Below are 14,889 nucleotides of genomic sequence, written 5' to 3'. Positions count from 1 at the left end.
AAATGAATAATAATTAAAAAGAAGCATCAAGCTTGCTCAAAGTGTGGACAAAAAAGTGTAGTTCATTGTTTTATTGTAAAATCAAGAATTGCACATTCAGATTATCCCAGACAAAAAAAGGGAGCCAATCAAAAGGCTTACACAAATTAGAATTATAACAAATTTTGTTCTCTTTTTTGTTCTTTCAACTAAGCTAAGGCCTTGACTGCCTTTTCAGCTGCGTCATCTAAATCCTCAGCGGTAATCAGTTTCAGGCCACTTTCCTGCACATGACAAACCAGGCAAGAAGGTGATTTACTACTTGAAACTGACTTTTCCTATGCACAGCAAAATTAGCAACTGTTACGGCAAGGCAAAGTTCATGCCCAGACGCCAAAGTTGAAGATTTACCTTAAGAATTCTCTTCCCTTGTTCGACGTTGGTTCCTTCCAGACGAACAATCACAGGCACTTTCAGTTGAACCTTAAATCACAAGCCCACAAGAATCAGCACATTATGCATGGAGCTTAATTGCAGCCTCAAGGAAACAGAGGTCAGGTGTAAATATTGATGTGTGGCTAAATGGGACAAAACAGACAGAAAATTGATCCTAAAATAGACAACATTGTTGGACAAACCAACCAAGACGCATGATCACGAAAAACACAAAACTAACCTGTTTGGCAGCATTAACAATACCACTGGCTATCACATCACACTTCATTATTCCTCCAAAGATGTTCACCAAAATAGCTTTCACCTTCTCATCTGCAGTCAAAATTTTGAAGGCCTCGACAACCTACTCCAAAGCACAAGAAAGAAATTCAACCATTTGTGGATTCTGAAGTTTTCAACATTTACCACTCATTAAGCCAAATAATAGACTTCAATATAATAACACTCTTGTTCAATTATTACAAAATATAGCTGGCAAACATGCAAATGAGCATTAGACAACTGTTCTTCACATTGCATTATCAAGAAACCACATATACCTGGCCTTCAGAAGCATTTCCACCAACATCTAGAAAATTGGCTGGAGTTCCCCCATGAAGCTTAATAATATCCATGGTAGCCATTGCCAATCCAGCACCATTTACCATGCAACCAATTTCTCCATCCAAGCCAATATAATTCAAATCAGCTTTTGCAGCAGCAACCTGAGGAGTTGACCAGAGTAAACCAAAAAAAAATGAGAACTTGTATATAATTGCATCAAAGATGAAAAGTCAGCGCTTTCAGTAACATTCAAATAAAGACATCACAAGGAGTTACCTCACGAGGATCTTCTTGTGATGAATCGCGAAGAGAAAAGATTTCTTTTTGACGGTAAGCAGCATTATCGTCAAAATTGAGCTTTGCATCTGCAGCTACCAGCTTGTTGTCAGATGTTTCTGCAAGGGGGTTGATCTGCCCAGACAAATGTTTAGAATTAGATATAAATAGGGAGATTATTTTTCCTAATGGCATGCTTGCTACAAATTCTTAATCTGTGGAACAATTTGCTAAGTCTCCAGAAGGTGCTTCTAAACAAATGATCAAAATGCTTTACCTCTAACATTGTGCAGTCAGTTTCACAGAAAAGGTTGTACAACTTTTTCACTTGTTCAATTGAATCATTTCTGTCTGCTACTTTTGGAGCCAATCCATCAACAACCTTTGCGGCATCTTCATCACTGATTCCTTTGAAAACATCAATTGGAACCTGGAAAATACAGATGCCGAGAACTTTTATTAGTTGACAACAATAGCAACAAAACAAAATTGCTAAATCTTGGATGAAATTGAAAGAAAAGTAACCTTTATAATCATGTCGGGAAATTTTTCTGCTAGGTCTTCTATGCTGGTTCCACCCTTTCGACAAGCAATAATGAGCTGCAATAGAAAAGGCAACAGTAAGCAGCTTCATACCATAGATCAACAAAACATTTGAATATGATAGTGAACATCCTCTAAATGATCAAGATTATTAATGAAGTACAAAGAAAATTTTGTACTAGGATTTAACAGCAAAACTTAAAAACAAAAGATTGCCGGCTAAGGTTTAAGGGGTTCAACATCCCCCGCCCCCAAACATTTAATAATGGGGGACTCAAATTGAATAATATTGTTTCCTGAACTTTCAAATATCTATATTAGAATTACTCTTGAAAGTTGAAGGAAGTCCTAGTACTTCAAACTTTTTGACTGACCTTCTTAGGACATAAAGAATTATGAAAGCACTTGGGTTCTCTCATTAACAATCATACTTCATTAAAAAAAAAGCACTAATTAGAACACAAGCATGACTGATGTTAGTATGCATCAGTCTCAAGCAGCATTGAACTATCCACTCATAGGACAGAAGCTACACACTGCGGCACATGTTTCTAAATTGGGTTTCATTCAATAGAATCAATGATGCAGGCAGATGCTCTTTTTACTTATTCTGTACATTCAGAAAGATACCCATGCAGTCAGAATAAAAAATGAATTAGTACTTTTTTTTTATGACAAGGGAAACCCGCAGCCGCTACCCTTTGGGTGCGCACAGGGTAAAACCCCCGCTCCTATGCAATAGCTCGCAAACCATAGGAGAGGTAACCCACACTAGGCAAGCCCGGTGCGACGAGCTCGACCCAGAAGGCAAACCCCTTGCTTTCGCTGGCAAGGGGTTTCGAACTTGAGACCTCCAACATGGAAGTCCCAAGCCTAGGTAGACAGAGAAATTCCTTCATTATCCTCTTCTATTCACGCTAAATTCTCTCTTTTCCCCTTAATCTCATGAGGAGGTACCCAGTGGTGTTAGAAAATATAATAGTAAGAAGTGAAAGTTGGCTCGACATTGAACAGGGATTTATTTGTTTTATTGATGGGTAACAGTCATTGGACTGGGATATAAATTCTGAATATACGTTAAAAACAATAAAGTGGACACAAAGGACCCAGCAAGTTTAAGAAACGACAAGTCATGGAACTTACAGGGCCAGCAGTTGCACGATCAAGTATAATTGAAAAGTACATTTCATTAACCAAGGACATCTTTTCACATAGGTAAACCTGCAATCAATTAGATAAAAGAGCATCAGAAAATCTGCAGATCCTACTAGGTGCTGATAGTAGAATATTTTTTTTGAGAATAAGATGCTGATGGTAGAATTAGTAATTCTGAGTTTCTGAAAACATTAAATGAACCGTTTGGACTTGTGATTATCATCACCAACCAATGAAATCAATTAGATGCTTATAACGGTTTTAACTATGGATGTTGACTTCACACTATCACCATTTTGTCAAAGGCAAAACTAGCAGAAAGGCGGCAAGAGTTTGTTGGTCTTCTTGTGCAAAACACAACTAGGCATGTTTTTAAGTCCAAAAAGGTGCTAATGAGGAAAGAAAATCAAGTTTTTACACCTCTAACTGCAAAAAAAGAAACTATACAGACCAAGAAATTAAAAGGCAGCAGCAATTACACTAAATACATGAAATAAAGTGTCAATTAAAAAATCAAATTGAGTTTTGTGCTACAAATTCAAAGATGTTTATATTACTAATACAGATTAGTGAACTCAGTTCCTACACACTAACTATTCATCTATAACATTTTTTACACAATCGATATAATGATATAATCATCTACCATTTATATCCATCAATAGCATTTAGCACTACCCTACTTGAAGCATAGCCTGCTCACACTGAGGTGCACATTATCACCTTTGTAGCACTAAAGCACCACCTAAGCGAGGCAAAGCATACAACCAATGCACTGAGCTTCAGGGCTAGAGCGCCTCACAAGCAGGCTTTTATCAACCACTCCATACTTAAAAAGATGGGGATAACAACTCATGAAAATAATATTTGAGGTAAACAACTTTCTCTTTACATCTAAATCTTTTGGATGATAAATCTAAATAGCTATTAAATATTGATGTATGGATGAAGAATGCAGATGTAAATAATAAAATCCAAACCTTGCTGACAACTTTTCCTTGAGCTCCAGTTTGCTTAGTAACAAGTATCTGTCCAAGCATTTTACCTGAAACCAAAAGCATTTGACAATGTTGTTCATTAAAAAAATATACACAACCATAAAGAAAAAGCATGAGACAATTTAAGAAACAAAGAAAACATGAGGGGCAATGAGAAAACTATACACTCAAAAAAAGCATATTCTAGTAAGAACAAAAATGTCGAGGCTTATTAACTTATGTGTACATACGGAGGAGGCAGTAATATAGATAAAGAAGGAAATCAGTGAAAGATTACACTTACTTAGTAGTTCAAAGAAAGCTAATAAATGTAGGCACTTTATTCAGCATTTGTTATGTAATTAGTTGTTATGGTTTGTGGGAGGCCTATTCTCTGTTTCAGAAATAAGTGCTCTTTTATTTGTATCTGTTCTTTGGTGGTTATGGTAATATTTTACAGTTGTTACCAAAAAAAAATAAAAATGTCGAGGCTTATTAACAGTCCTGCAAAACAATTTTGATATTGTCCATCTCAAAAGTCCAGCATAAGACTTTAAGATAGAAAACAAATGGCCTTAAGGCCCTCACTGGCCACCCCATCTCCCCTTTAAGGAACAATTTGAAGGTCCGTCACTTAACTAGTTTGCATTTCAACCAATGATGCCCACAAATCAGTTTCAAATGTAAGGATAGACGAAAACCTGAAGCACAAGATGCCACCAGAAAAGTTTTAAACCATACAACTGGCCACTAAAAGAAAAATAGCATTATGTCCTGTGTTAAAACCTCTTAGATCTCCAGAGTAGCATCCCTAGCTGGTTCTTGGGAAAAGATCTTATCAAGTCAAGCACAATTGTGCTTTCATTTCAAGTAAGAAACACTAAGCTAGATATCTCTTCTGACAGTTGATGAAACCTAATGATACACCTACAATTCACACAGAAAAAACTTCATTTTATTCCCATTAAAGAAAAAATTCATTGGCAACAAAGGATCTTTTCCACAAAAGCAGATAACAGCATAGGTCTGCCCTGTAACCACAGAGTAATATTTTAGAAAAATCAAGTAGAGGAGAATGTTCAGTACTGGCAATCTCTTCAGCCTGATCAGCCTTGACAATATGAACTCCACCCTGAAATCCATTTTTGAACGTTCCAAGGCCACGTCCACCAGCAAGGACTTGTGACTTAACAACGACCTGAATCACCAAAAGAGCAAAGCAGAAAACATTTACCCTGTCATTAGCTGTAGCAAAGATATCAGACTTATACAAAGCATACTACTTCCTCGAACTACCTCGCTTTGGTTAGGGAACACGTCTTGAATTGCTTTTTTCACTTCATCAAGGGAAGCAACAGCAACACCTTTCGGTACATTGATTCCATATTTTCCCATCAACTCAGCTCCCTACTATCATAACAAGCAAAACTTCAAAACAATATATCATGAAAAATGTGGAGCATTATTTGATATGAGAAAGTTTCACGCACTGCATTATAAGAACTGCGGCAAAGATTGGTGTTCTAGTGGACTCGTTGGTTACCTTTGAACAATTATAAGAAAATATATATGTACTAAATCTCCTTATTCGCCTCTAAAAACGATATTGAGTGCAATATTACACGATATCCACTAATTCAAATTTTCACAAGCTTCTCCTCAACCATCAAGGTACGGGAGAGATCTCAGCTAGAAATGATCCATTAACGCAACAAGTTTTACCATTCTTTTATCCTACAGTATCTCGAATCCAAAAACTGTAACAGAAGATCAAAACTATTGCGAATTAGAATGAGATGTGCACAAACTAAGCAGGATCAACTAGTTTAACATTGACGCGATTTGATTTACAGATTCAGAAACATCTCATTTCACTGATATAGGAGGGGAGGGGCGACCTGATACTCGTGGATGTTGAGGCGGCGGAGCTGTTGCTGCTGCCATTTTCCGGCGACTGAAAGAGACTGATTGGCAAGTTTACGCAGCATTCCTCTCACCATTTTCTGTCAGATCCTCTCTACTGCGATCGAAATACAATAAAATTGAAACCCTAATAAAAGTCTGAAACCAAAAAATAAAATAAAAGTCGTAGCTTACTTTTTCTGACCAACTTGTATTTTCCCCTTTTCTTTCCCTGTTATAGTGTATTCCCCCGAAATAAATGGAATTTACATTAAATATTGGGTACAGTATTATAAATAAAGTATATGATTTTTTAACATACAAAACAAATAAAGAAATATATGTACGCATACTCAAAGCTTACGCCTATCTTCTTATGAGATTGTATTTAAAAGACTTCAAATGCTTTAATAATAAAAATACATTTAATGTTATTGTATTAGTGGTTCTTTTTATGAATTGAGAGGCTTACAGAATGAATGGATTGAATGGAAAATAATTTTTAGTTTCTGAATATATACTTCTCTCTTTAAAACATCATTTTAGTTTAATTTCTCTATAGAGTAGTTAAACTACATTCGGTAAGCAAATATGCTAAACATATATTGCAAATATGCTAAACATACAAGTAGAGTAAAGTTCATATTTGTGTCCCTTATTCAAAAAAAATAATTAGTCAAATCAATTTTTGAACTTATTGCCTAATTAACTGCAATATGATGATACTCGAATGATCTCAACTTATCTTTACTTTCAATGCAAATCCAGATTAATTAGCCAAAGATTAGACGAGGAAAAAAATAATACTAGTGGGACGATTACCTTACTCTAAGAATTTGTCATTTACTCTTAAAAAAATGAAAAAATGCACAGTGAATTTAGTACACCAATCAAACTAAATACCTGAGGTAACATTTTGAACAATGGAATGCAATGAAAACAAAGTTTATTAGCTCAGGCTGAATAGGATCTTATATAAGTCCAAAATTTAAGATTAAGAAATGATTATAGCATTTGTCTGGAAAGGCAAAATCACAATATAGAAGAAACGTGCGATAGATATGTATTCTAGATATAAAATTCTCACACCGGTAAAACTAATTTCTTAATAAGAAAACAATCTGGTATCCAAAAACATAAATTTAACTGTCAAAAACAAGAACTTCAAACTACTCAAGGGAACTCTTCTACACGATAGCATTGGCAGCACTTGCAATCCTTGGCCAAAGATCAGCACACTCTTTCCCAATTGGCCCTGTGATTGCAGATCCTACAAGACAAATAGAGCACACGATAAGCATAACATCAACAGCTTGCTAAATCTGTTTCTAGTAGAAACTAATTGACATACATAACTTACCACCCCGAACCCCATCAACTAGCAAACTATGTAAAGATAACCAAAGGACTTGTGGAGTGAGAGACAAATGGCTCAAGCACATAAATAGAAATAGCTAAAGGCATTCAAAGTAAAGCTAGTGACTAAACAAAAAGAAAGTTATTCAAGGTAATCTGGTCTAGGAAGGTAAGTAAATATATGTTACCTTTCATTTCTCCCTTGGGGTTCACAATTACACCAGCATTATCTGTATAAGAAAAAAAATCAAAGGATCAGATAACAAGTTTTTATTTTTTTATGTATGTTGTAAGATACGCCTACATATTCCTGACGTGACTTTGCTAAAGAACCTCAAAAACAGGAGTTTCTTCAACAATTATGAGTAGCTCAGCACAGTATTGTACACGAGAGCCAAAAAGTATTAATCCAACATGGGGCCATTTGGTAGAGTGTAAAAGAATAGAATTGAATAAGGTGTACTAGTAATGCTGGGATGATGAGATTAGTTATGATGTAACTACTTCCTCTCCGCTGTTTGGTTTGACGTACTAAGGACAGTTTAATCTTTACCCAGATTTTTGCTAAAACCATGGTTTTTATGTAAATAGTTATACACCCTATAAAACTGAATAGGTATTAGTTATACATAGGCTCAAAATCCTACCAAAGGATTGAATAATACCGTGTCTAGAACATGTATTAGATTCTATAATACATCCTACCAAACAAACCCTAAAGGTTCATAAGTCATACTCAAGACTCTGTTTTTCATTTGTTAATGATCTGTCTATAGAGTATATTTTCCAGCAAAAAGTAATCAATGATTTACTCACAATGGGCAGAAGTTATTTCCTAGCAAATGTACCAACTCTTACTATACATCATTTGCTTCAAATACCACCAAGACGTTCTGATGGTTCAACACTCGGAAATACATTGCAAAACACTATGCTCCTAAAGAATCCTTCTCCTTGTATGATACACATAAGTAAAATAGCTTAATGCTTATCTCAACACTCTAAAATGATCTCTAAAACATGATTATCAAGGTAAATATTCTAACAAAAACGCATAGCAAAAAACACCATAGTAGAGTATCATTTAAAAAGGCAACTATAATTTGCCTTTTTTAATTGAAAGATGCATAACTAGGTAACAGAATACAAATTCTAGTGATACAACAAAAATCAATCAATGATTTGCAAATATACCTTCAAAGTACATGAAGACACCGTCCTTTCGGCGCCATGGCTTGCGCTGACGAACAATGACGGCAGGCATGACCTTCTTCCTGAGATCGGGCTTACCCTTCTTCACGGTAGCCATGACCATGTCACCCACACAAGCTGATGGCAACCTGTTAAGCCTTCCCTTGATACCCTTCACCGAAATGATGTACAAGTTCTTTGCTCCGGTGTTATCAGCACAATTGACGGTGGCTGCCACGGGTAAACCCAGCGACATCCTGAACTTGTTCCCCGCGGAACCTCCGCGACCTTAATATACATTTTCAGAAATCGAATCATAAATTAGATAAGTAAATTAAGACTAAGTGAAGCTATAATAGTAAAACGATCGTTGCGATACCTCTCTTCGACATTGTTGCCGGTCTTGCTCAGCTGCTCACTCTCTATCTCCAAAACCCTAACAATGAGAGGAATGGCAGCCGAATGCGTTAGGGTTTTATATGCAGCTTAACTTACTGGGCTCTGGTCCATTGCAGTCTCAAGCTTGTTAGGACCATTAGTTTATTGAAAGTAAAAAGGCCCGCTTGGCCCAATGTAGGAATATTTTGATTTTTCTATCTTCGACTATTTACTATCCATGATTAGAAAACAATTACTTATAAAACTGATAAAAATGAAATCTTAATTACCTTGAATAAAGTGAAAATTTACATGCCATTTACTATTATTTTATATTACATAAACAAAAGAAAAATGTATTGATCAATATATAATATTGACAATAACATACTATTATGAAGTAAATTGTATCACTATAACCACATATATCGTTTACGCTATATTAAACTCTAATTTTTAACGTGTAAATGATCCATAGAGTAGTACTTTAAGTTGTTGCTTTTGTAAGATGTTTACTATAACTGTGTAAGTTATTTATGCTACACTATTGTTTGTGACATTAACATCTTCTTCTTCTTTTCTTTTTTTTTTAGCTCCAGAGTAAATGTTTTGAAATTTCAATTTATAAAAAGAGAAAAATTGAAAATTCATGAGTATGTTTTGAGGTATGCAACATATATAGTCAGCCCAGCCCAATACTCCTCTTCAGTCTTCAGTCTTCAGTCTTCACCCCCTCCGAATTTCCTAAAACTTTCTGCAAATACAAAAACAAAAAAAATGTATTCTACTCATAGTCATATCTCCTCCTTTATCTCCATTCCATTTCCTCCATCAAAATCAAAAACTCACAAACTCAAATATCCTAAAATTCTTCATACTAAGCTATGCAGCTCAACTCCAAGAATGTCACTTAACCAAAACTCAAACACTAACCTCATAAACACCATCACTAAGCTTCTATGGGGTCCATCACTCCCCCCACAGCTCCTCATCTCCACCGTCCGTTCAACCTGGTCCACGGCTTGGCAGCTCATGATGTCCCAACTCGCTCCATCAGACCCAACCGGATCCTACACCCGACCCACTTCTCAATTTCGATTATACTCCAATCCCAAATTGAAAGTCTCCCCGAAAGACCTCCACCTTTATGTAGGCCTTCCATGTCCGTGGGCACACAGAACTCTTATTGTTCGAGCTCTTAAGGGTCTTGAAGATTCTGTACCCGTTTCAATTGCTTCTCCGGGTATTGATGGGTCTTGGGAATTCCGTTTTTTTTCTGACCCGGATAAGGATAAGCTTGTTCCGAGTTTGGATAAAGCTAATGGGTGTAAAACCTTGAGAGAAGTTTATAAGCTGAGACGAGGTGGTTATAGTGGTCGATCAACTGTTCCAATGTTGTGGGACATGGAGAAGAAGGAAGTGCTTTGTAATGAGAGTTATGATATTATTGAGTTTTTCAATTCGGGTTTGAATGAAATTGCAGGGAATCCTGAATTGGATCTTTCACCACCTGCATTGAAAGATGACATTCGAAAATGGAACGATATAATTTATCCAAACGTTAACAATGGCGTGTACAGGTAAATTCCCTTTTGTTTTGTGTGTAATTCTGTAGAAAGGAGTATACTTGGACTATTTTTCCCAATTTCTTGCTTCGTTTCAATTTTTGCAATTGTGTCTATGTACTTGCTTACATATTATGTTAATGATAGTGGCCAAAATAGAGATGTAATGGATAAGAAGTTTTTAGTGTGTAGTTTTGGAAAATGGAGTATACTTGGATCTTCCTTTTTCCTCGTAGTTAGTCATTTCGTTTCATTTTATGTGATGGTGCGTATAGGGATAGATTTTAAGATTTTATTTTGACAGTAAAAAAATATTGTAAACATAATAGCTACTAAATGTTAATTAATGATTTTGTGTTATTACTAACTATAGAATTGGTGTAAAAATGAAATGGTATCACATTTTGGGAAGTCTAGGACGAGTGAACGTCATGTGGTTTGACATAGAGAGAGATAAAAAGTTGTTTTTAGTCAGTTTACATACACTTTGATTAATCTATATCGAGTAATATTCTACTCAGTACAAGTACCGTGACTGACTTTGCCTACCAAGATTGGTTGAATGAACTCACATTGAATGTTGAGTATACTCGGTTGTGCTGTATAGTTTTTCTTATCAAAGCAATGCCGTTTACTTCTAAAAATCCTATCTATTCTTAGCACGATATTAGGAATCTCATGGCTATTACTCACAATTTGATGTACAAGTTCAGAAGAACAAAAAGTAATTTGTGTGCCTTTCTTATGTTCTGGTAGGTGTGGATTTGCACAAAGTCAAGAAGCATACGATAAAGCAGCAGAGGGGTTGTTTAGAACACTAGAAATGTTGGAGGATCATTTGGGGGGATCGAGGTATTTGTGTGGGGATGTTTTGACACTTGCAGATGTGTGTTTGTTCACTACTTTGATTCGGTTTGATGTGGTCTATAATGTCCTCTTCAAATGTACCAAGAAGAAGCTCATTGAATTCACCAACCTCCATGGATATCTCAGAGACATTTATCAGGTACTTAAATTCCATTCTTTGCATATGTCCGATAGGAAAAAGGGCCATTTGAACGTGGTGTCTCGATCAACTGGCAGAATAGGACAGAGAAAGAAACTAAACAAATTGGAGTATTCCATTTATAGTAAATTTTTACATTTTATCTACATAAATGCCATATGTTTGTGATAAACAGTTAGATGGTTTGGTGATATTTTTGCTACTGAAGTGCTTAATCCCTTGAACTATTTGGCTTAAGCAAACCCCAGATAAACCAAGGGTGTAGCCTATGATTGATGAAGTAAATGACAATGATAGGAGAATAGAGGCTCAGGTCCCAACAAAGACAAAAAAGTGCCAGTTGATTTTTTTCATCAGCTTATAAGTCATTGTAACTTGTATGCTAAGTTATTCAGTCTCAGTACCTATGATGGAGAGAAATAGTAGGTATCCGTTGAAATTGTTGCTCACAAACTGCTCCAAACATTGTCATTGTTTTGCAATAAAACTATTTATCAAAAAGATAGTATTTGATCATTTGAACTAACAATGACAAGTCACATGTATGCTTAAGAAAGTGTTTTACTGTTGAACAGATACCAAAGGTTGCAGAAACTTGCAATATGGGGCAAATAATGGAAGGTTACTACAAGATTCTGTTCCCATTGAATCCAGGGGGAATTAATCCCATTATGCCTAGTGGTTGTGAGGATGAAGTGCTCTCTAAACCTCATAATAGAGACTCCTTGTCATTGGAGACAAAAGTTGTGCAACACTCTGTTTCTTGAATTCATATGCAAGGACATTACTCATTCTGGCATCGTCAAGTCCAACTTTTTGTTGTCTTTTTGTGTTGTGTATATACTTATTTGAATGTACAATTGTATATATAGAGTTAAGAGTGTACTTGTTGTCAACATACTACATCTTCCACTAGGTGCCTTGGAGGCATGCAACTCCTATATCAATCGGCAATCCTACGAAAATATGGATACAATTCTTTTCTATTGATGCACAAGAAAATGTTCTGTACAAACTGAATAAGATACTGAGGAATTATTCATTCGTGAAATCAAAATTGTTGATACCTGTCTTCGTCTACGAAAGGGGTAGCAGAAGTGTTGATAATTAAAGAATCAGGTTGATTTTCTTTGCATAAAGGTAAGTTGCCCTTTTCTATTGGATGATGAACCCCAGCGAAGTTCTTGTGTTGCCATTTTGTATGGAAGTTTTGTTGGTGAGCAGAATGAAAATGTAACATGATTAAATTCAATATATAAAGACAAATAACACGGACAAAGTGACTCCAGGACCAAAACTTGTTTCCGAGGGTGAATCTATCAAATTTGATCGACCACCAACGAGTAACCCTAATGTAGGTGGATTTGATCGGGGAGATGCAGAAATAGTAGTTCAAAATGGAAAGAGCAAGACAAGCTGCAATAATGTAGGCATAAGAATGAGAGGGCAAAAACTAAGGACCGAGTCTTAAAGCTAAATGCATGGTCTAGACCACATTATGCTATGGTATCCATGCGGGGGGGCAACATAAGCCAATTCCTCCAGCATCTAGTCAAATGTACCAAAAGATTCTTATATACAACAAGGGAGCAAATCTAAAGCTTATATTCGCCATAGGATCTGCAAATACAACTATGTGGGCCCTTCTGCAGTGTACACAAGTTCACCAGAACCCTACAAAAATTCTAGATAATCAGAGTCTTCAAACTTCCAGTCATAGCAGCTTTCTTGATCACCCAAGGCCAGAAATCAGCCAACAAGTTGTTTGGAAATAATCACCATCCTCTCCTTGCTCTGGTTCCTACAGGATAGCATGACACTTGAGTGATTAACAGCATGAAACTCGACTATGATTATCATGCATGGCCACTTAGTTGGTCGAATATTGAAAATAATAGTTTAGGCTGATTGAAGATAAATATTTTTTGATAACAATGATGTCCAGGCAAGCTAGTGCACACTTCAACAATTCCAACTATCTCCCACTGGTTTAGATACCAGGTAACTCCACCAAGGCTTAGACAACGGGGAAAAAAGAACTTAAGATTTGTCTCTGCAAGAATGGACCCTAATCTCCAAAGTTTACACCCACTTCATTGACCATTAGCAGCATCCTTGGGTGCCTAATTGAAGATAAATAGAGTGTGTGATACAAAAGCAAAGTCTTTATTGAAGAATCAGGGGACACTACAGGAGGTGCTAAGGGTTCATCATATGTAAAATGCAAAATATTACCTATCCACCCTACATTGTCGTCATTGTTCCATCTTACAAACAGTTTTCCCTAAAATTATACAGACTTTTTTCATCAAACATCATACCTTTTGGTTGAGTTATAGTCAATTATGAAAATGCGAAATAAATATGGTGTCAGAATTAAATGATCAGTCATGCTTTGGACATGTCATTACACCAATTCCAGCCAAGACTACCAATATCCTATTTGAAAATCTTCAATGCTAAAAGTTCTTTTTCTTGTTATATTCGAGAACAATAATTGGAGTATATAATAGCATATATTCTTTTTGAAAATTCAGCCAAGTTATGTCCAAATCCATGCAGCAGCTAACAACTTTTACTAGCAAAGCAAGATGGAAACTTTGATTTACAAATCCTAACTGTTACAACAACGATATAACCTTATGCTCTGGAATAACACTTACTTCTTGGACGTTTCATATTTCGGCAGAACTTGCTACCACACTGGCATTTAAATGCTTTCACTGGATGTTCGTGGTCATCGAAATCAATACCATAATCCTGCAAGAACCAATCCAATGTTTGTCCAAAAAATATACTGTCAAATATCTAAAAAAGAAGCTACGTGGAATGAAGGCATAATCATCCTTCTAAAAACTAGATATGTTATAAACGTTGAGACACCATTACTTGTTCATCTTTCATGTCACATCAGCAGAGTTTGACAGAGTCAACCTCTTGACTACCATCTTCTCTCTGTTGAACTTCATTGAATTGGTATGATCCATTGAACATGTTGATAAAAAAGTGCTTATTTTTTTCTCTAGGAGCATTACAATTGACCATCTTTCATATTACTTGGCTTGTTTAAGAGTTGAGTAATTAAGGACTTTCTTAAAATAAAACAGAAAGACAATATCCGAGAAACTAATTCAAATAATCAACTTTCATCCCCAACACTCAAATTAACAGTTTAGTGATGAAGGTATATCAGAATAAAAGGTCCAAATAGAGCAGAACGAATATAGAAGATTCATATAGTAGACCCCAATTAGTTTGGGATTGAGGTGTACTTGTTGTAGTACTACTAATGGACGAAACTGTATTTTTCAAAGTTAAGAAAGAAGATCCTTTACAACTAATCTAATAATTTCCAAATACCTAACTGACAGATATCCCTTCTTTTCTATATTCTTTGGTGATTTTATTTATATCAAGATGCACCATACGGATAAATCACATTATTTAGACTAAAAGTACTTAGAGTTGAGAAGCATCCATCCATCTTCCAAGCTATTTATTAATAAGAAAATATGGATTTTCATTCTTCACTTTCTGTTTTCTCTTGCAGGAGTGGGGTTGG

At 35.8% G+C, this 14,889-nt stretch overlaps 4 protein-coding genes across 8 annotated transcripts in view; 1 reads left to right on the top strand and 3 right to left on the bottom strand.

Annotated features, from left to right (window-relative positions):
- Nucleotides 1–44: 44 nt before the first annotated feature.
- Nucleotides 45–6,112, bottom strand: LOC102577781 (succinyl-CoA ligase [ADP-forming] subunit beta, mitochondrial). 2 transcript variants are annotated; one of them, XM_006352671.2, is made up of 13 exons: nt 6,027–6,112; nt 5,828–5,949; nt 5,226–5,336; nt 5,016–5,127; nt 3,933–3,997; nt 2,941–3,018; nt 1,780–1,854; nt 1,532–1,684; nt 1,255–1,389; nt 975–1,139; nt 656–778; nt 391–462; nt 45–263 (listed from the first exon to the last, which is right to left on the bottom strand). In XM_006352671.2, the coding sequence occupies exons 2-13, from the start codon at nt 5,927–5,929 to the stop codon at nt 189–191; spliced, it is 1,266 nt and encodes a 421-aa protein (XP_006352733.1). In that variant the 5' UTR covers nt 5,930–5,949; nt 6,027–6,112; the 3' UTR covers nt 45–188. The 2 variants fall into 2 exon arrangements, with proteins under 2 accessions (XP_006352733.1, XP_006352732.1); XM_006352670.2 differs by lacking the exon at nt 6,027–6,112 and having other exon boundaries at nt 5,828–6,006.
- Nucleotides 6,113–6,917: 805 nt separating this feature from the next.
- LOC102577734 (ribosomal protein L17-like protein) lies at nt 6,918–8,794 on the bottom strand. The gene is given in 4 exon segments (NM_001288036.1): nt 6,918–7,101; nt 7,376–7,417; nt 8,382–8,666; nt 8,758–8,794. Coding segments are annotated over 4 exon segments (423 nt in total). The 5' UTR covers nt 8,771–8,794; the 3' UTR covers nt 6,918–7,018.
- Nucleotides 8,795–9,443: 649 nt separating this feature from the next.
- LOC102582540 (glutathionyl-hydroquinone reductase YqjG) lies at nt 9,444–12,369 on the top strand. The gene is made up of 3 exons (XM_006352668.2): nt 9,444–10,336; nt 11,078–11,327; nt 11,903–12,369. Exons 1-3 carry the CDS (start codon nt 9,534–9,536, stop codon nt 12,092–12,094), a joined length of 1,245 nt encoding a protein of 414 aa, XP_006352730.1. The 5' UTR covers nt 9,444–9,533; the 3' UTR covers nt 12,095–12,369.
- Nucleotides 12,370–12,744: 375 nt separating this feature from the next.
- The window catches only part of LOC102581769 (uncharacterized), a 10,443-nt gene continuing 8,298 nt past the window's right edge, over nt 12,745–14,889 (bottom strand). For all 4 annotated transcript variants that reach the window (XM_015311047.1, XM_015311046.1, XM_015311049.1 and 1 more), the window contains 2 exons: nt 13,991–14,087; nt 12,745–13,128 (listed from right to left, as the gene is read on the bottom strand). In XM_015311047.1, the coding sequence (XP_015166533.1) occupies nt 13,103–13,128; nt 13,991–14,087 (123 nt within the window). In that variant the 3' untranslated portion in view covers nt 12,745–13,102. The remainder of the gene's footprint in view (nt 13,129–13,990; nt 14,088–14,889) is intronic.

The sequence above is a fragment of the Solanum tuberosum genome, unplaced genomic scaffold (assembly GCF_000226075.1).
Source record: "Solanum tuberosum cultivar DM 1-3 516 R44 unplaced genomic scaffold, SolTub_3.0 scf00150, whole genome shotgun sequence".
NCBI lineage: Eukaryota > Viridiplantae > Streptophyta > Magnoliopsida > Solanales > Solanaceae > Solanum > Solanum tuberosum.
This window is presented reverse-complemented; position numbering and strand designations above follow the sequence as displayed.